The 21,945-nt window shown below is 39.9% G+C and overlaps 1 protein-coding gene across 5 annotated transcripts in view; it reads right to left on the reverse strand.

The window, feature by feature from the left end:
• LOC145355416 (SRSF protein kinase 2-like) overlaps positions 1–21,945 on the reverse strand; it is a 200,694-nt gene that overhangs the window by 34,401 nt on the left and 144,348 nt on the right. For all 5 annotated transcript variants that reach the window (XM_080207494.1, XM_080207495.1, XM_080207491.1 and 2 more), the window contains exons 8-11: positions 21,171–21,336; positions 13,522–13,547; positions 3,819–4,056; positions 2,252–2,737 (exon numbers count right to left, since the gene is read on the reverse strand). In XM_080207494.1, the coding sequence (XP_080063620.1) occupies positions 2,252–2,737; positions 3,819–4,056; positions 13,522–13,547; positions 21,171–21,336 (916 nt within the window). The remainder of the gene's footprint in view (positions 1–2,251; positions 2,738–3,818; positions 4,057–13,521; positions 13,548–21,170; positions 21,337–21,945) is intronic.

A 21,945-nucleotide genomic window follows, 5' to 3' on the forward strand; every position in this document is an offset into this window, starting at 1 on the left:
CCTCACAAAACCCTGTGCTCCCCATCATTTCTGGTATAGTATTTGTGTCCTCCTTTGTAAAACATGTTCCACATTACATTTCACACTTGTTCCACCACCTTCCACTCTCCCCTCAACACATTTAACCCTTCCAATATAGACCTTCCTTTCCCCTTTGTTACCCTTAAACTACCTAGTTACTCATGAGCCTATAACCATCACCCTCCACATGCCTTCTCTCCCCTTTGAGCCCCACCCCACCCTCAGCCCCACAAGATGATATGCTACCTGACCATGCTCCTGGACCTGTCACATATTGTATCCCATTCCCTCTTACTGTGATGTTCAATCTGCTACACAGAACCCTCAGATGACAGCATCAACCCTGCCCTTAAAGATAATCTCTCTCTCACCTTCCCTGCCCAGAAACTTCCCCAAACAGGACCTCCACAGCCAAGATGTATGGCCTTTCCCACCCTCCCAAGACCCTGCACCCTCACGTTACCTCCCCGGCTTCCTCCATGTCCTAAAAAAGATCTGCCTCCCTTCCTCCCTAATTCAGGCAACCTGCCTCGCAACCTGTTCCAGATGAGACGGCTTCCTTCTCTGGACACTTTATTTATTGAATTTTTAATCTAGCTCTAATTCCACCCTTCCCTTATCCAGCCTTCTTGATCCTTGCCCAGCAGATTGCATCCTTCTTCCCTTGAACATGCACCTTGAACAACTAACAGGCTCAAGCTCAATCACAACCTGCCATAGAAGAATGGTCCTGAAAGAGGAAAAAGTTGCAGCTACGCATTACAAAGAACAGGAAGATAAGTAGGTGAATTCCTTGCCGGGTGCACGCCACTAATATGCACTCAAGAATCTGAAGGCATGTTTTTCTCACTTGCAGGTGACTTAATTTTGAAAGAGAACTTAATTCTGGAAGGGGAGACAACTGGCTTTTAATGGGCGTGCATGACATGCAGGTGCAACTAAAAAGAGCTTCCTGATGCTTGGCATCAGGAAGTTCAAACCACCTTTAAGCTCCAAGAATTTAATTACAAAAGTTCATGCCGCAGTCGGGATTCTAAATTTTGACGTCCTGCCTTCCATGAACAAATAAAAAAAAACATTGCAGCCTCTGGCAAATAGGCAGAACTTTGGAATGAATTTCTGAAGTCTCCTTCTGAGCTATGCTGCTATCTTACATATATTGGCTCTGAATTTGCTAAACAAGTAACACTGAGTTAATGGCAAACAACGTTAATTAGCGCATGAAAAAACAGCAATCTGGGGCAAGGAGGAGTTACTCCATGGATTGCAAGTCCACACAAATTGCTGTTAGTGTTTCTTCATTGTTCGTCTTGCAAAAACAGGAATTCACCACCTGACAGTATATCAAGAAAAGGTTGGATTTGCACTGTAATAAATTAAACCTGACCAGTGAACTAGTATTTCATGTAGTAGGATCCTCTTAATTACGTGATTTATGCTCCTGACATGTCAGTCAACCTCAGAGATCCAGAAACAGAGCAACTGGAAATGTAGTCTTTTTCCTGCAAATTGTAAATATTAAGGGCTTTTTTCAAATTACTTCAAAAAATTACTTTTGCTTTCTTTTTTCCCCCCTTTTTAATCGCATCTTTTTCTCACTCTTTTCATTCCTTTTTCTGAAATGAATTTGCTTCTAATTCACCCCATTTCCTTCATTCAATATCTTTCTTTATCTTTAATTTAATTGGTGAAGGAGATAAGGTTGTTGGCTCCAGATACTCCACTATCAACTTGTACTTCCAATAATCTGCAGCACAAAAATAAATGGAGCTGAAGCGAAAGAAGAAATTCCAATGTCATACAGCACACCATAAGGGCACACCCCAGCAAATTCTGGGCCACTAAAACAAAAATCAACTGATTATGAACTATGCCACAGGCAATTTATCAATAGTTTCAGATTTCTTTCATTTCAGCATGAAAGTGCTCCTATCATTGTCTAAATTGATTGTCTCATAAATCTTCACTCAGATACAACTCTAAAATTATGTTATCATGTGGCAAAGTCCTAATATAGGCCAAATACATTAACTCATTCACCCAGAACAATCATTCAACACTGTTTATTGGAGTGATTTTTTTTTACAATTAAATTTTTATATGTTCATTTGTATTAATTAAAACCTATGGCAAATCTCAAACTGACAAGCAGTATGAATTAAGAATATATTTATATAAATCAACTTCTTTATGCACTTCATAATAAAAAAGCAAATATCTGTAGACTTACTTTTTGGCATGTCTCCAGTGCTGGATGCAGACACAGTTCTACTCCTGTCTTGTGATGGACTGCTGTCTTCTCGCTCAGTCACTGTTGACCCATCTGATCCACAAGCTGCAGATTCTAAAAGCTTAGAAAACACAGATTCAGACATTTCAGAGAACTCTGACTCAGGACTTTTATTCTGTCCATTCTGTAATTCTCCATTAAACTGTCCATAAGGGTTACTAAAGGTTAAATTTTCAGCATTTGGTCCATCAACAGGACTATCTTCTCCATTTGGGCATTCCTCATCATCATCCTCCTCCTCCTCCTCCTCTTCTTCCTCTTCCTCACAAAGCTGGTCAGGTGAAAATGGACCATTTTCAACATGCCCATTTGTTTTTGGTGACTCATCGCATTCCAGCTCTGTCCTGGGAACCACATTTTCAACTTCATCTTTTCTCACATTTTCTTTTTCAGTGTCTTCCTTTTCTTCCTGATTATCAACTTTATCTAGCAAATCAATAAACAGAAAATTATTCAAAAGAAATCATAGTAACAGAACAGAGCAAATAAACCAAAAATTATGAAAAATAAAAAAAAAAGGAAATGTGACACTGCACCAACTGGATAAAACAAAACTGAAAGAAATCTTGAACATGAAACATTGGTTCACCAATGCAAACATGACAGGCCTAACCATTATGCAACTCTGATTCACAAGTATTTGTTTTTAATTTATTTGTTCACAGGATGTGGACATTGCTGGCTAGGCCAGCATTTATTTCTCATCCCTAATTGCCCTTGAAAAGATGGTGGTGAGCTGCCTTCTTGAATTGCTGTAGTGCATTTGGTGTAGGTACATCCATAGTGCTGTTAGGAAGGGAGTTTCAGGATTTTCACCCAGTGATAATGAATGATTGGCAATATAATTACAAATCAGAATGGTGTGCAGCTCAAAGGGAAACTTGCAGGTGGTGATATTAGCATGCATGACTTTTCCCTTTCAGGTGGTAGAGATTGAAGATTGGGAGGTATTGTTGAAGGAGCCTTGGTGAGCAGATGGTACACGCTGCTGCCATTGTGTTAGTGGTGTGGGAATGAAAATTCAAGGTGGTGGATGGGCTGCTAATCAAGCAAGTTGCTTTGTCTTGCATGGCATTAAGCTTCTAGACGCTTTTGCAGTTGCATGCAAGTGAACAGTATCTTAACACACTCCCGATTTGTGCCTTGTAGATGGCATATAGGTTTTGGGGAGTTAGATGTTAAGTTATTTACTGCAGAATTCCCAGCTCCTGAACAGCTCACGTCACCAAAATATCCATGTGGTTATTTCAGTTCAGTTTCAGGTCAAGGGTAACCCCCAGAATATATTACAAATCAATATGCAGATTTGAAATGTTAATAGGCTTGAAAAGTCATATGAAGCATTTACTCTTGTGATACAAGTGGAGCTAAAAATAAATTCTATAACTGACCACAGAAGCTTAAACATATCAAATTTGGCAGTTCTTGCAATGCTCGTAAGTACTTAGACAAGACTGCCATGTTTAGGAATACCATTCATGGCACATGTCTTTTTCAGAACACTTACAGCATTCATTATGTTGTTCCTCATCTACCACATGATCTATCACTGTTTCTTTCAGTTCATTTATTTTCTCTACTTCTGGGTCATTTGATGCAACAGTTGTTAAAATCTCTTCCATCTTCTTCCTCTCTGCCTCCCTCTCCAACTCTTCTATCTCTTGCATACGTTTCTCCAGTAGCTCCGCCTGTCTCTTTTGTTTCTTTTTCAGTTTCTTCTTTTTGTTTTTAGACATTTTTCCTCCCTGAAACATGAAAAAAAATTGCTAATACACAATACTCTAAAATTATTGTACAAATAATCAATAATTGCAAGGAGCTGTGAACTATAAATTTTGAAAATACAAAAAAAAACAAACTTCAGTTTATTTAATTTTACCACTGCATAAATGCTCACTTGCTTTCTCTTCCTTTTTCATTAGGGAACAACATTTAAAATATAGCATGGTTTATTTTCAATATGTCTAAAGTACTTTCAGTATTTTTCTTAAAAGAAACTATTAGTATACGTCAAATCTACATAATTACAGAGTGGGACAAATTAAGTGATTTCAACAATACCAAGTAAATTCATTGGTCTACAAACATTATAGCAATGATTTATTGATCTCACATTTGATGCTGAAAATTATGTATAACAAATGAAGAATTTGCATTTCCACACAACCGTTTTTATAATTTCAGGAAATCCCACAGCTAATGAAATATTATTACTACGTAGTCACTGTTGTAAAGTAAGAAATGTGACAGCTAATTTGCACACAATGAAGTCCCACAAACAGCAATGTGGGAAATGACCAGACCATTTATTTTAATAATGTTGATGAATGATAGTGGAACAACTCCCCTGCTCTTCCTAAGATAGTGGCACAGTGGTTAACACTACTGCCTCACAGCGCCAGGGACCCAAGTTTGATTCCTGGTTTGGGTCACTGTCTGTGTGGAGTCAGCATGTTATCCCTGTGTTTGCGTGGGTTTCCTCCATGTGCTCGGGTTTCCTCCTACAGTCCGAAAGATGTGCTGGTTAAGTGCACTGGCCATGTTGAATTCTCCCTCAGTGTACCCAAACAGGTGCCAAACGCAACTAGTGGATTTTCACAGTAACTTCATTGCAGTGTTAATGTAAGCTGACTTGTGACACTAACAATAAACAAACTAATGCATCTACCTGTTAGGTTGTTAGTGTCATAGAGACATGTGGCCCCTCGAGTCTGCTCCGTCATTCAATATGATCGTGGCTAATCTTCTATCTCAATGCCATATTCCTGCTCTTGCCACATATCCCTTGACTTACAATGTCTAGAAATCTATTTCTTTCTTAATTATATTCAGTAACTTGGCCTCTACAGCCTTCTGTTTGAGAATTCTACAGGGTTACCATGCTCAGTGAAGAAATTTCTCCTCATTTAAGTCCTAAATGGCCCAGCCCATATCCTGAAACTGTAGCCCTTTGTTCATCCCTGCATCCAGTCTGTCCAGTGACTCCAGTAAACTCCAGTGACTACAGGCCTAATTATTTATGCTTATATGATAATCCTGCCATCCTCAAAATCAGCCTGATGAACCTTTGCTGCACTTCCGCTCCGGCAAATAAGGAAAACACAATATTCCAGGCCTGGTCTCCCCAAGGCCCTGTATAGCTGCAGTAAGAATTCCTTGCTCCTCTACTCAAATCCTCTTAGAATGAAGGCCAACATTCTATTTGCCCCTTCTTAATTGCTTGCTGTACTTGAGTGCTTGCTTTCAGACTCATTCAATGGTTAATGTTCTTTATTTCACCACAATTTAATTCATATCCTCTAAATATGACAATACTCAAATTCAAAATATCTTGCAATGATAATGAAGGAAGGAAGAAAACCTACATTAAAAATGCATGGTGAAGAACTGAGAGTTAGGTTCCAAACATTTTTCCCAATGCCAGTTTCCAATTTAAACCTAATACCATTTTGGCAAATATCCATTGTATTTGCTTGTTAAACCAAAATAGTAGTGTGTTAGACAAATCAGCTGCCACTTAACATGCAGGCTTTTCACATAGATTAATCACTCTCCTATGTGTTCTTTGCATTTTCACTGTACAAAATTAGCTTCATTAGGTGGTAAGTTATTCTCAGATTGTCTTCCATTTCATTGTGATGGAATATTTAAACAGGCAGTTTTGCCAAATTTTCAGACTCCTCTCGAAGACCAGCAATTTGATCTATCACATGTCAAACCTATGTGCTTGAAGATTCCCAAAAGTGCTGAAATATCAGATGTCTGATGGGAAGCCGAATAAGCCCACCACCTGGCTACAGATACAAGTCACTGTACTCACAATATAGGGAAATCCAAATTTAATGATTCTAATAGTTTTAGTTAGTTATGTGCAATTATTGAGGAATCAAAATTAATCAACGAACTCAACATTTAAGTCACTTCTGAAGGGCGATTATGGATGGGCAATAAATGCTGGCCTAGCCAGTGATGTCCATAATCCTGTAAATGATTTTTAAAAGAAGTATCATAAGATGTGAAATTTTTGACTACAAGTGCATTCCAACTGATTGTCTCAGCTTTTCAACTTTCAAAGTATGTTCAGGAGGAACAGTCACTTCCCTTTAAATTATACAGACTTATGCATTGCTGTGGTTTTTATTATCAGGTACTGTTGTCAGTGTTGTATTTATGTAGCTTCTATGACTTTCATTTCGTATGAATATATATTAATAGAATATGGTATTCTGTAATCTGTAATTTGCTACCTCAACTTTAACAGCTTTATGATTTTATAAGTATTGTAGTCATTTTGAATTGCTGTATTACTTTAAGATTCTGTGCTCTTGGACTTTTTTATTCAGGCATCAGCAGTCACTAAGAAGCTACATTTAGGTTTTTGAACTTTCCAGTACACTCAAGACGTATTAGTTCTGTCTTTTGGGCCAGATGAACATCAATCATTAGGAAGTGACACAATCAAGTCTTCACAAGTAAGATGATACATAGACTACCTTCTGATGTTCTGTTATCTTAATGGAAAGCTATAAAGGTAACAAAATAACAAGAAAAGCTATATAGAGAAGTATGTTCCCACAATGACTTACATCTTAGGGAACCAGTCAAGAGTTAATTGGAAGTGACATCAGGAAGATAACTTACTGGGTGAGGTGCCTGAAGATCGGAGAGTGGCAAATGTTGTGCCTTTGTTTAAAGGGGGCTGCAGGGAAAAGTGTGGGAACGACAGGCCAATGAGCCTCACATCTGTGATGGGTAAATTGTTGGAAGGTATTTTGAGACTCAGGATCTACAGGTATTTAGAGATACAAGGACTGATTAGGGACAGTCAGCATGGCTTTGTGAGTGGAAAATCATGTCTCACAAATTTAATTGAGTTTTTTGAAGGGGCAACCAAGAAGGAAGATGAGGGCAGTGCAGTTGATATTGTCTACATGGACTTTAGCAAGGCCTTTGACAAGATACTGCATGGTAGGTTGCCACATAAAGTTAAATCTCATGGGATCCAGGGTGAGGTATCTGAATGGATACAAAATTGGCTTCTGGGTGGTTGTAGAGAATTGTTTTTCAAACTGGAGGCCTGTGACCAGCAGTGTGCCTCAGGGATCAGTGCTGGGCCCACTGTTATTTGTTGTTTCTATTAATGATTTGGATCAGTTTATAGGAGGCATGGTTAGAAAATTTGCAGGTGATATTAAGATTGGTGGCATAGTGAACAGTGAAGAAAGTCATCTTCAATTGTAATGGGACCTTGATCAATTGGGCCAGTGGGCTCACGAATGGCAGTTTAATTTAGACAAATGTGAGGTGATGCATTTCGGTAGTTTGAACCAGGGCAAGACTTACTCAGTTAATGGTAGAGTGTTGGGGAGAGTTACAGAACAAAGAGATCTAGGGGTACATATTCATAGTTCCTTGAAAGTGGAGTCACAGGTGGACAGAGTGGTGAAGAAGGCATTCAGCATGCTTGGTTTCATTGGTCAGAACATTGAATACAGGAGTTGGAATGTCTTGTTGAAGTTATACAAGACATTGGTAAGGCCACACTTGGAATACTGTGTGCAGTTCTGGTCACCCTATTATAAAAAGGATGTTATTAAACTAGAAAGGGTGCAAAAAAGATTTACTAGGATGCTACCGGGACATGATGGATTGAGTCACAAGAGGAGGCTGGAGACTTTTTACTCTGGAGCATAGGATGCTGAAGGGTGACTTATAGTGGTCTATAAAATAATGAGGGGCATAGATCAGCTAGATAGTCAACATCGTTTCCCAAAGATAGGGGAGTCTAATACTGGAGTATCCAGAGGGGCAATTTTTTCACACAGAGGGCGGGTGAGTGTCTGGAACAAGGTGCCAGAGGTAGTAGTAGAAGCAGATACAATTTTATCTTTTAAAAAGCATTTAGATAGTTACATGGGTACAATGGGTGTAGAGGGATATGTGCCAAATGCGGGCAATTGGGATAAGCTTAGGGGTTTTAAAAAAATAAGGGCGACATGGACAAGTTGGGCTGAAGGGCCTGTTTCCACACTGTAAACCTCTATGACTCCGGTAACTTGGCACTGTGACATTCAATCTTCTTCATTGATAAAAATACTGAAATACAGTACAGCATGGACTCGGAACTGGAGCCCGTTACACAAGTGCCCTGTGGCAAGACTAAATGTGTGAAAGCTCATGTTACTGTTGACATCATGCATGCATGCTCATACCCACTAAATTCATCAGTATTTACACTGAAATAGGAAGATGCACACTATAACATTTCACCCCTCTTAATTCCACTTCCCCTTAAGGAAAGGAGCTATGAAACTCATGTCTCAACTAAATGTCAGTCTTTCAGGAACTTTGCAACTATGCTGTGACCCATGGGTCCCACTGGGTAACTCAGTAGACACTAGGTGAGGATTGTTTCAGTGGAGCTGGACCTTTGTACAAGAATAGGTTAAATGTCAGTGTGTGAATGTCCTTCATTTTCTCCTGGAGTAGAGTCCATTGGAAATCCTTGTACACAAGGTACAATTCCCTATCAAATGTCCACAGCAGCATTTCCTTCCACTATGTTATCTGAAACCTTGGCTATCTCCAAGTCGTGGTATATACAAATATGATCCTGTGTCTGTGAACAATTCTTCCAATGGTCAGTTTCATTCCCAAAAATAGACCACATCAATTGAGAATAACTCCAGGCAGCCATCATTGGTTACTGTCAAAATTCCTTACATAGACGCAATCAATCATTCATTGTTGTTTACGGCGTGATATGATATTGGAACAAGAACCATGAGAGCTTTGTTCCCAAAGTATCACCTGTCTTTCTCCTCAATCCTTCTTTCAGTGTCCGAAAAGTTCACTCTGCTAAACCATTTGAAGTTGGATGAAAAGGTGAAGTATTCGCATGGGGCATTTCATTCTTTTGCATAAACTCTTAGAACAAATCACTTGTAAACTTTGGACCATTATCAGAAACAAGAGAATCCAGTAAACCATGGGTTGCAAAAACTTGCACTAGCTTTTCTGTCATAATGGGAGCTCTGGTGGTGCTCATGATGCATACTTCTAATGACTTAGAATCTGTTCGATGATGACTGGAAACATATGAACTATAAAAAGGCTCTGCAAACTCCACATGGATTCTAGACCACAGACAATCAGGCCACTCCCACGAGTGTCGTGGTGCTGATGGCACCAGCTGCTGGTTGCTCTGACACATAGAATATGATTTTACCCTGATCTCCAGGTTGTGATCCACATTTGGCCACCAAACATACAACTTGGCTAAACTTTTCATTCGGGAAGCACCCAGCTGAGCCTCACAAACTTCATCCACGATGTGCAAACAACCAGGACTGGGATGACCACTCTGGACCTCCAAAGAATACAACCATCCTGCAGACTTATCTCATCTTTTTGCTTTGCCTGGGATAGAACAGAATCCCGGTCCACCCGCTGCTTAATCTGTTCCGCATTTTCCACCAAATTGACACTATTTCTTCCCTGAATCTGACTGAGTAGGGTCCCATTCGTAGACATGCAGGGTAGAATAGGTGTAGGGCGATGTGGCGGCGCGGGCTCGTTGGGCCGAAGGGCCTGTTTCCCGTGCTGGGTTGTTCTTTGTTCTTTGTTGTTCATTCACTGGAAAATGTGGAAGTCTCTCAAGCAAGAAAATTGTCTCAGGAGGAAATAACGTCTTAGTGGACATGTGTGGTAAAGACTCGCTGTATCTGCGTTTGCATTGTCCTTCCCTGCCCTGCAAACAATGTTATACTTGTAGGCTGACAATGCGAAGGTCCAGCACTAAAGCCATGGGAGGAATGCACTTGGATTCACTGAAAAGATTCAACAGCTTGTGATCAATACATATAGTGAATGAATGACCATAAATGTATTGATGAAACTGTTTCACAGCAAAGACAATGGCTAGACCTTCCCTGTCTAATTGCGAATATCTCTTCTCAGCTGTTGTCAGCGTACATGATGCAAAACCAATGCACTTTTCTGACCTGTCCCCCATCAATGGAGACAGTGCTGTCCCAACACCATAGGGTCAGGCACTGCATGACAGAATGAATTTGCTGTCTTGATCAAAGTGAACCAGATTAGCTGATTGTAGTAGAATTTTCATGTCCTTGAAAGCTTTCTATTGTGCTGGCCCCCACTACCACTTTGTTTCTTTGTGAAGTATAGGTACAGTGGTGCCAATACTGTTCAAAGGGCTGGCAGAAACTAACTTACTATGCTCAAAAATGACCTGAGCTCAGACACACTTCTGGAATTTGGAGCTTCCTTGAGAGCTCTGACTTTGTCTTCCACTGGGGACAGATCCTGCACTGTGATTTGTGACCCAAATATTGTCCACACTATACCTAGGAGATGCACTTGTTATGATTCAGGTGCAGCCTTGCGTCTGAAAACCTCTAATACTTGATCTATGTTGTTGTTGAGGTGTTCCTCTTCAGTTTATCCTGCAATCAGAATGTCATCCAAGTAATCTGCTCCATGAGGAATCCCTGTGATAGACTGTCTATTGTCCTCTTAAAAATCACCAGACTGGAGGACACCCCGAAAACCAGATGGCTGTGCTTGTGAGTGTTAATTGTGACATACTGTTTTGAGTCCTCCTCTAACCAAAGCTGCTGGTAGGGGTGGCTGATGCCAAATTTTGGAACATCTTGCTTCGTGCCAGGATTGAAAACAGATCCTTCACCCATGGCAACAGGTAACTGTCCAACTTGGAGGCCTGAAGAATGGTAGGTTTGTTACCTCCGCATGCATGCATAGTGCCATCATTTTTAAGAGGAGGAACAACTGGAGCTGCCCTTCATGAAAACTGAATAGGGTCAATAATTCAAAGCCTTTGCAGCAGCTCTAACCCCTCCACAACTTTGCCTTTCATGGCGTAAGGCACTGTCCTTGGCTTGAAAAAGTCTGAGGATCTACTAACATCTTAAATGTAGTGCCGCACAATGCACCCTGTTCATCTCATGAATGTTATGGAGAACGGGTCAGAAAGTGGAGTTGAGGCTGAGACAAGATCAGTCATGATTGTATTGAATGTTTACCTTTGAAAACCTCAGAATATTTGGGAATAACTTCCTCTGTCACTTGTGTGTGGTTTAACTCATCCCAGTTCAACTGAGCCAGTCACATCTTAGTAAAGTAGACCCTTTTCTTGTATCACCAGGATCAGTGTTTTTGATTGCATGCTACGTGTTAGTTTAGTTTGACATCACGTTTGGCACAACATTGTAGGCCAAAGGATTGGTTCCTATGCTGTTCTGTTCTATGTCCTAATGTGCACCTCAAATGCTCCAAGCATTTGAGGTGCACACCTTTCTGGTGTACATTTGAATTTGGATTCCTGCCTGAGTAAGGGCAGGCGCCTGCTCAGAGCTGCAAATCTTTCTGTAGGTCTCCTTACAAATGCAAAGGGTCCTATGTCCACCTCAGTCTTAATTTCCTTTCCACTGTAACAGAGATAAGCTTCACGTAAACCTCACTCACATTAAACATGTTGTAGGAGCACTCCTCTTTCTGCGCTGTGCTTTTTAGGTGATGCACAACTGACTGAGGACATTTTCAAATTCAAATGTCCCTACTCAGCCTTCAACCTGCTCTTAGCACCCCTGCGTTTCTTAGCTAAATGACTCACTTAGTGCAACCGTGATAAACAGCGTTCATAGATTCCACTGCTTTCACCTTTTTGCTTGCAGTCTCTTTCTTTATTTGATGCATTGTACCCCACCCCATTGTACCACTGGCCTTTTGAATATCTTTTTCATGGCTGGTAGCCATTTCCATTCCCTGAGAAATTTAGAGCCTTTTGAAAGTCAGTGCGGCTTCTCCCAACAAATAACTCTGAATGCTGACCTCTTTAATACCACAGACTAGGGATTCTGAATGAATGTAACTAAATCCACAAATAGAATGTAGCCCAGTCTCCATGGTGTTGATAAATTCCTCACTAACCTGGAAGTCTTTGTCCCACACACACTCATGAGAATTTTAACCTCGTTTGTAACTCCATTTACCAGCAAAAACTGTTCTTACTCACTAATAGTCCCGAACGTAGTCATGGTGCTGCTAACTGTTTTTCAGTGGCAAACTCACAAATCCGCTAAATCAAAGCTGACAACTGCTGCTCATGTTGCAGATTAGCTGCTCACTGTGCAAGCCTTCATAGCACTGTGCTGAACCTCAAATTTTTCTTTTCATTTATTTTGCCCTTTTCTCCTCATCACAAAAAGATGTGGTAACTTGGTCCAAAAAGGTCATTGAACATGTTGTGAAATTCAAAGTTCTTTACTCGCAGTAATATTGAAATACAGCACAGCACAGACTTGGAACTAGAGACAGCTCATTACACAGGTCCCTCATGGTCAGGCTAAATCTGTGAAAGCCCACGCAATGGAGGGGTGGTGCGTGTGGGGTGCACCGAGGGGCTGGGGGCACGCGAAGGGCCACCAGAGTGCTGAAGGGAGAGAGGAGAAGGAGGGAAAGAGATAGAGAAATCAGGGGAGAGGTAGGGTCTGCACCAGAGGGATTGCTTGCTACAGCCTGAGCGAGTGGTACTGCACATGGGAGAATGAGAGAACCTTGTAGAAAAAGTGAAGCATGTGCCTGAAGTTGAGGTGCGTGGGGGTGCAGAAGAGGGTTGTGGCTCATGGAGGACTGGAACTGGGGATGCAGTGGAGGGTTTGGAGATGTTGAGGAGAAGAGAGTCAAAGACCCTGTGAAATCAAGTGATAACAAAATGAAAAAAAGAAGAATGTGAAGCTAGATATAATGAAAAGAAAGAAATGTTGTGAGTAATAAAACATTAAAATATCTGATGCACAGGAAGGTAGAAGCTGATCAACAGAAGAAACCAGATGGGGGTGAGACAAAATAAATGAGCAAAGAGCGGAGGAAGAGACAGGATAAATGAAATTATGCAGTGTAGTTAAGCAGTTGGAAGGAAATGAACAGGAAACAAAAATTGTAATAAACATGGAATACTGGACCCAGTAAATCACAAAGTGAAATGTTTTGGTATGCCTATTGTAAGAATTTTCACCTAACAGTCCTCTTCTAAAGGAAACAAATTGAGTGTTTACAAATGTCTCGACTGCTGAGTTCTATTTCTGGGAGGCTGATAATTTAGTTGCAATTCTGAAGGGCTGCCATCAGTATAAATAATCTCTGCACAGCAAAACCAACAAATTACTCACCGATTTCTGCTGCGGGGCAGTACTCACTGCAGAAATAAAACAAAAAAATAGTCAGCATCATGAAATGGAAAGCTACATAAAACGGTGCTGCTTATTTCACATTTTGTTGATATCCTATCATCAAGGATACTGGAGGCAATGCAAACTATGAACATGCAACCGCATTAAAACATTATTGCATTAAGGAAACCTTGTTTTGAGATTATAAACTTCAAAAAGAGTTAAGATTTTGGTTGTGTCCTTGATCATAGTAAATTATCCCCATCTCATTTGCAGAGTGTGGGTACGCCAAAACATGCTGCCAGCCATCCTACTAACTCTCCCTTTTTGATTTGCTCACTATCTCCTGTGGTGGAGCTCGTGAAAAGAGTAAAGATTACATCAACAATCGTTCCACTCTGTGGCACTGGTTGTATGACAGCTTGATATGGCTCCTGCACTGTCCAATAGCACAAGAAACTTCAAAAGGTCATGAACAAAGCCCAGTCCATCATGCAAACCAGCCTCCCATCCACTGACTCTGCCTACACTTCCCGCTGCCTCAGAAAAGCAGCCAGCATAATCAAGGACCCCATGCAACCCAGACATACCCTTTCCACCTTCTTCCATCGGAAAAAAGATACAAAAGCCAGAGGTCACATACCAACCAATTCAAGAACAACTTCTTCCCTGCTGCCAACAGACTTTTGAGTGGACCTACCATTTATTAAGTTGATCTTTCTCCACACCCTAGGTATGACTGTAACACTACATTCTGCACTGTCTCCTTTCCTTCTCTGTGTATGGAATGCTTTGTCTGTACAGTGCATAAGAAACAATACTTTTCACCATATACTAATGCGTGTGACAATAATAAATCAAGTCACTTGAGCTTTACCAATCTTATGTACAGTCCAAAAGCAAGCCTTTAAAATCTTGACTATTTGTATACAAATATATAGTTTTGGTCTCAACAAATCTGCCCTCTATTCAGAACTAAGTATTGATACATATTTTGTAGATGTAACATGTACAGTCCAATGTCCCTTTTGCGCACAAGACCCCAGCTCCTCTCAAAATGAACTTTCCCTTCCATTGGGACTGTCAGGCAGCTACCCAGAAACCACCAGGGAGAATATCTACCTTGAAGGCTTTGATTTTCCTGATGGAGAGCTGGAAGTAGTTCTGGTTTATCTAAGATTTGGGATAAGATTTTTGCCTTAGATAATTCTTAATTAGATGATGAACATGCTGTTCTGCCATTAATTGGCCAATCCAGCCCAAATCAAAGTCATCTTGCTGCTCCTAACTCAGTGTAGAGTGTGGACCTGTGTTTGATGCAAATACCATGGTGCCAATGCAAAATGGAAAATCTTGTTCTTGATGCCCATCAGACTGATGGCATGGAGGCAATAAAAGGCTCAAGACAAATAGTGAAGAAACAAAGCTTTGTTCCATCACAATATTTAAGAAGTCATAGGTATGAGTATAATCAGGGGATAGATGGTGTTTCTCTGTGCTGCAACCAAGAATTCCAAAGGTTGTATCATCTATTCAGAGGTTACAAACACTTATAGCTGGAAAACAACTTAAGAAGAGGAGGGCGAGGATCCCGGTGACATTGTCCACTGAGTAACCAATGAATAGGCAAAACTAGGAATGCTCTTCTGATAGAGTTGGAAGAGCTGGAGTTCAAACTAAAATGGAGAATACTGCAGGATGGTTTCTGAAATACCCATAAATTGTCACAGGATAAACAGATTAGAAGGCTAAAGGCAGAGTTGAGAGCATAGTATGAGAGACAAGGGTTTTGATTCATGAGGCATTGGCACCAGTTCCAGGGAAAGTGAGAGTTGCTCACTGTGTAACACAGTGGGGCTAGGACAAGTGCCCCAACAAACTGACAACCCAGGGTGTAGATAAGACTTCAAACTAATGAAGTTGGAGAAGTCAGTGAAGGGTAAATGCAAAAACAAGAAGAAAAATATCAAGGCTGTAGAGCAGAGGCGCAATTTGGGTTATAAAAGGAAGAATGGGTCAGGAAGGAATGGACAGCTTAGCAAAATAATTGGACATTGCGGACTAAAGTGATATCATAGAAAAATAAACAGAAAGCATTATATTCAAATGTGCAAAGCATTCATAATGAAATAACAGAATTAATTGTACAGCTAGAATTAAATAGGTTTGATCTAATAGCCTATATGGAAGCTTGGCTGCAGAGTGACCAAGGTTGGGAACTAAATATTCTAAAATACTTGATCTTGAGAAGGGAAAAAGAAAATGGAATGGGTTGGGGTAACCCTTATACTAAAGGGTGGGATAAATACAGTAGAGATAAAGGATCTTAGCATGGAAAATCAAGATGTACAATCAGTTTGGGAATGGCTAAGAAACAAGGGGCAGAAAACCCAGATGGCTGTAGGTTACTGGCCACAAACTAGAAGTTATAGTGCCAGGCAGAACACAAATCAGGAAATTAGAGATGTATGCCACAAAGGTTATAAATGAGAAAAACAGGAGTTTAATCTTCATATAGACTGGGGAAACCACATCTGCAGAAATAGCCTGAAGAATGAATTCATGAAATGCTTTCAAGATCCTTTTCTAGGCCTGTCAAGTAACCAACTAAGAAGCAGGCATTTTATTTCAACATTGCACAATGAATCAGGATTAACACAACATTGTACCGAAGGACCCTCTGAGAATGATTACAATATGATTAATTCTATCTTGAGTTTGAAAAATTACGGTCTTATATTGAAACATGGTAAACTATGCATGTATGAGTAACAAGTCAGCGAAGGTAGGTTGGAAAAGCAGATTAAAAGATATGATAGTATATAAACAATTGCAGACTTTTAAAAAAATCTATAATTTGCAACTCATGGCCAGTAATAATGAAAACATCTTTGAGAAAAAGTGCTCCAACTGTGGCTAACAAGAGAAGTTGAATATATGCCCATAATCTCTTAGCTCTCCAGTATTGGATTTGGGAGTACTCTAAAGATACCCTGTGCAATCTCCCACCCCCCACTGTCCAACTCCATCCCATTCCACAAGATTCAAACATTTAAAATCTGTATCAATGACGTAGATGTAGGACTGAGATGTATCCAAGATTACAGATAATAAAGCTAGTTGGGAAAGCAAACTATGTGGAGAACGCCAAGAGGCTGCAAAAGGGATACAAATAGGTTAAGTGAGTGGCAAGAATGTGGCCGAAGTAGATGTGGATAATTATTTTATTTATCTGCTTTAAGAAAAACAGAATTTTTTTAAAAAGTGAAGGACATGGAAATGTTCATATTCATTAGATTTTGAATGTGAAGGGCTATGGAGGTAAGACAGGAGAGAAGTTGAAGACAAAGATCAGACATGGATTTTATTAAATGGTGAAACAGACATGAAAAGCTCGAACTCTGCTCCTATTTATGTTCTTATTTTGTGAATTGGGCTGGATATTGTTGCTAATCTTTAGTTACTTGTTTAAACTTTACAGTGGAATAGAACTTAAAGGAATCTGAAGTCCTGATGTTATAGGTTTCCAAGGCAAAATAACAAGAATTTGGACACACTTAAGAGTATTGCGTTCAATTCTGGCTGCCCTGTTACAGTAGAGACTTTGAAGAGGGTGCAGAAGAGGTTCACCAGGATGCTGCCTGGATTAGAGGGTATGAGCTGCAAGGAGAGACTGGACAAACTAGGGTTGTTTTCCCTGGAGTGGCAGTTGCTGAGGCAAGACCTGATAGAAGTCAATAAAATTAAGAGAGGCATAGATAGGGGTTGACAGTCAGAATCTTTTTCCCAGAGTTGAAATGTCTAATGTTAGAGGACTTGAACTTAAGGTGACGGGGGAAGTTCAAAGAAAATGTGAGGGGTAAGTTTTGTTACATACAGGAGTGGTGGTGCAAGCAGGTATGAAAGGGGCGTATAAGGGGCTTTTAGGTAAGCACATGAATATGCAAGGCATAGAGGGATATGGACCAAGGACAGGCAGAGGGATTATTAATCTGGCGTCATGTTTGGCACATCATGGGCTGTACTGTTCGAGGTTTTGAAACATTTATTATGTTGCAAATAACTTCAAATATTTCACTGCATTTTATCTGCTGATTTATCTTGCTTTACAATTTTGCGCCTTACAACAAACTTAATATTTTTAGCCTGAATCATATGGTCTTCAAATGTGATGCTTTTCTGCCTATTTGAAAGATCAAGAATATACAGCGAACATTTAATGCTATTTTTCAAATTTAAATTCCATTAAAATAGTAGAGTGCTAGCTGTAAATTCCATTCACTGCATGCCTGCTTTCAACTCAAAGGAAGCACAGGTTGCCTATGAAGTATTGGTAGACAGCCCAAACATGGATGAGAGAGGGAATTCCAGTATGTAATCTGATTTGAAAATTAAAATATCACCAATTGCTTAATTTTAGCAGTTGAATATTTTCAGTTAACAACTACATGAGATTTTGCTACCTTAGTATCAGTCCCCAGTAACCATTAATTCAATTTTTAAGGTTTAAATACATGAATTTGTTCTTAAATAGAACTAAAGTAGAAATCCTACTCTACTATAGAACTTAGAACATTACAGCGCAGTACAGGCCCTTCGGCCCTCGATGTTGTGCCGACCTGTGGAACCAATCTAATGACCCTCTAACTATGGTGCAACTCTGAATATACAGGACAGTCCCAATTCTTGTAGCCTGACCTAAAATACAGGATAGATAGATTATGGAATAAATTCAATAATTTCAGAAATGTCAATCAAGTCATAGCATCAGAAATGCAGATATATTAAATTTTATATTGCAAACATACAAATGAAATGTATCTTTTTAATTTCCTGCCATAAACTGTACATACTAATCATAATATTGGTTCCTTAAAAGCTTTGCTAATACACAAAATCCACTTTTCAAACCATAGACAGACCAGGTCAGGCAACATCAGCAGAAAGAGAAACCTTTCATGTTGGTGACCTTTGCTCAAACTAAGTGAAATACCTGGTCAGTGTTATAATCCCTGTAGAGGCCAATTACTTGTAAAATAAACAAATTCCCCAAGACTCCAACAGAAAGAACTCTGTTGGACAAGATATAATTTTAAAAATTTTTCTTATAACAAACCAACTGAACTCAACATTAATTAACAGGTGAAGGAGATCTCAAATAAAAAAGATGTTTCACCTTAAATACTCTGTAAAACAAAGATATGCCTAAATAGCTACAAGCACACACATTACTTCCCTCACAAATGCAGTACTGTGATAACACCCATGAATTCCAAGGGGAATCTCTAACTGATCTCCCCGTAGGGCTTGTTAAGTAAGAGTTCCCTGGTAACACGTAATGGCCTGCCCAGGTGGAACTCATCATCTTGAACCCCTTATAAGGCAAACACTGGGAAGGGTCTGCAGAACTATTGTCTCAGTGGGGACTCTTGTGAGAAATGCTGTGCAGGTTGGGGACTTGTGTGAAAACTGTTGTTGCAGTTGGGAATTGAGTGTCCTAGAAAGCGAAATCCCAGACAGCAACAGATGACATGACTTAAAATGAATTCCATTTTCACTGGAAGGGAAGTTGTTTGCTGCTGTATCAAGGAAGCTACATTTGCCATTGATATTGTGTTATATCAGCTTACTGTTTTAATAATGTATCACTGTGAAATTATAATGTATTTGGATTATAATTTATGATGTATTTGAATAATTGTTTAAATGAAAGTAGGGGCTTGTGAGAGAAATAATTGTCCCGGTTGGGACTTTGGAAGTTTCTAGATATCCAGATCACCAACAATCTGTCCTCGTCCTTCCACACGGGATGGGAGTCTGGTTTGAGTGATGAATTGGGCTTTATTCACGACCCTTTGTAGTTTCTTGCAGTCTTGGGCAGAGCAGGAGCCATACCAAGCATTAACCCTGTCTCCATTTTGTGCTGCCACAGAAAAGCAACCAACATAATCAAGGCCCCCACTTAACCTGGACACGCTCGCTTCCACCTCCTTCAGTCAGGAAAAAGATACAAAAGTCTGAGAACATATACCAACCAACTCAAGTATAGCTTCTTCCCTGCTTCCATCAGACTTTTGAATGGACCCACCATATAGAATTGTAGAATCTCTAGAGTGCAGAAGGTAGCTATATGGCTCATCGAGCCTGCACCAACAACAATCCCATCCAGTGCCTACCCCTGTAACCCCACGTATTTACCCTGCTAATCCTCTGGACACTAACGGACAATTTAGCATAGCCAATCCACCTAATCTGCACATCTTTGGGCTGTGGGAGGAAACTGGAGCATCTGGAAGGAAACCCATACAGACGCAAGGAAAAGGTGCAAACTCCACATAGAAGGTCACCTGAGACCGGAAGTGAAGCCGGGTTCCTGGTGATGTGAGGCTGCAGTGCTAACCATTGTGCCACCATGTCGATCTTTCAACATCGTTCTATACACCCTATCTGTGACAGCAACACTATATTCTGCACCCCCTCCTTTCCTTAACCTCCCCATGTATTCTATGAACAGTACATTTTGTCTGTATAGCGTGCAGAAACAATACATTTTATTGTATCCCAATACATGTGACAATAATAAATCAAATCAAAACTTGCATGAGAAATGTTGTCCCGGTTGGGAGTCATGTGTCCTAAAAGGTGAAACCCCAGAAGATGACAGATTTATAACGGACCCTATTTTCATTAGAAGGGAGGCTGTTTGCTGCTATATTAAGGAAGGCATATTTGCAATTGACTTTGTAATTATATCAGCTTGTTTTAATAATTTACCATTGTGAAATTATGTGTTTGGATTGTAATGTATTTGGATGAATTGTTTCAATAAAAAGAAAGTTGGGACTCATGTATGTACAAAACGTCAGCATAAAGTAGTGAGTTTATTTTGTGGTTAATAAATACCATTCCTTTCCAGATGAGCTTCCTGAGCTGTTATAAGTACCATGTGCAATCTTACAGCCTTTCTAATTCAGCCTCCATTATGTAGGATCTCTCACTTTCCACCATCATTTTGGCAATTGAGTTGCATTTACCTGCAGCTGTATTTCACCCAAAGTCCCTGGACACAGTTAAAACTGACCAGATGGATGATGTCAATAGATCCTCTCTCATTCAAGTAATGACAGTCCTGATGGCACAAAATCCCCACATGGCCTTTTCTCCAGCCCATTTTAATGGTCAGGTATGGTCTGGCAATACAGGCAGCAGCAGTGGGTTGTTTTAAAATCCTCTGCTCTTCTTATCTTTAGCCTCTATATCCAACTGTATAACACATTGCAGTACAGTCTCTGCTGTATTCGCAAAGACCCGCTTCAACACCAGGATCTGTTCTAAAATGCAAAACAGTAAATGGATCCACTCATTGAGAGTCTTGCTTGATTGCACTCATACCATGTATGTTCTGAACTGCCTGCCAACACACTAGCTGGAAACCTGCCACTGCAGTTAGCTTAGTAAGCTTTCTTTTTTTGCTTAGCTTTTCATCCCCATGGCAACCTCAGATCACAAGGTAATTTCTGTCATAATCAGGAAACCAATTAATCCTCTTTCAAAATACTCAATTCACTTTGATTTTAAAGGGGCAACTGCATGAAAACAAAATACAGCTTTTCCCAAACCACATGGTTCATCATGAAAATATGACTTACCTGCTGATCCAGAAGGTGGTGGAGCACCAGCTTTTTGCCATTCTGTTGCTTCAACAGCCATTCGTCGAATATAGGATTCATCTACACACATTAAAATATTTTCAGGTTTTATATCTGTATGGATAATCTTGCACTTGCTGTGTAAATAATCCAAACCTTGCAATACCTGTTAGCAAACAAAGCAAAAGATATATGGAAGCAAAATAAGTTTTATTTTCATTCACTGAAGTACAATAGCCAAATACAAACTGGATTTTGTAGTGTTTCAGTGGTGAGATACTGTAATATGCTGATGATATTTGACAGTACTTTGTTCAGTCCTCATAAGTAATGCTCAAAGTTACACACCCTAAGAAAACAATAACTTGGTCTAACATTTTACCTTAATTTCTCACTTGCACAAAATTTAATTCAGGCCTGCAGATCTGCTTCAGAATAAAGGCAAAGTCACATATATCAACTGTTGATAAGCAGTCATGGGGTCAACTGCTATATATATTTTTCAATGCGAGGGGCTGTGTTTTCAATTTATAGTGTGGTCATTACTTTAATCCAAGTTCTGCTACTACACCATGAACCTGGACTGAAGGAGACAAGTGGAAATCGTTCAATCGGTCATGCAAAATGCAGTTTATATTTCAATCAACAAACATGCATTGTTTAGAGTTATGAGACAAGTCATCACTGATTGTAAGTAAAACCCACTCTGGTGAAGCAAGTGAAGCTAATTTTTGATTCATCACATCTTTAAAACAACAGGGGATAAAAAAGTCAG

Source organism: Carcharhinus amblyrhynchos, chromosome 19 (assembly GCF_965287045.1).
Source record: "Carcharhinus amblyrhynchos chromosome 19, sCarAmb.v2.hapA, whole genome shotgun sequence".
Taxonomy (NCBI): Eukaryota; Metazoa; Chordata; class Chondrichthyes; order Carcharhiniformes; family Carcharhinidae; genus Carcharhinus; species Carcharhinus amblyrhynchos.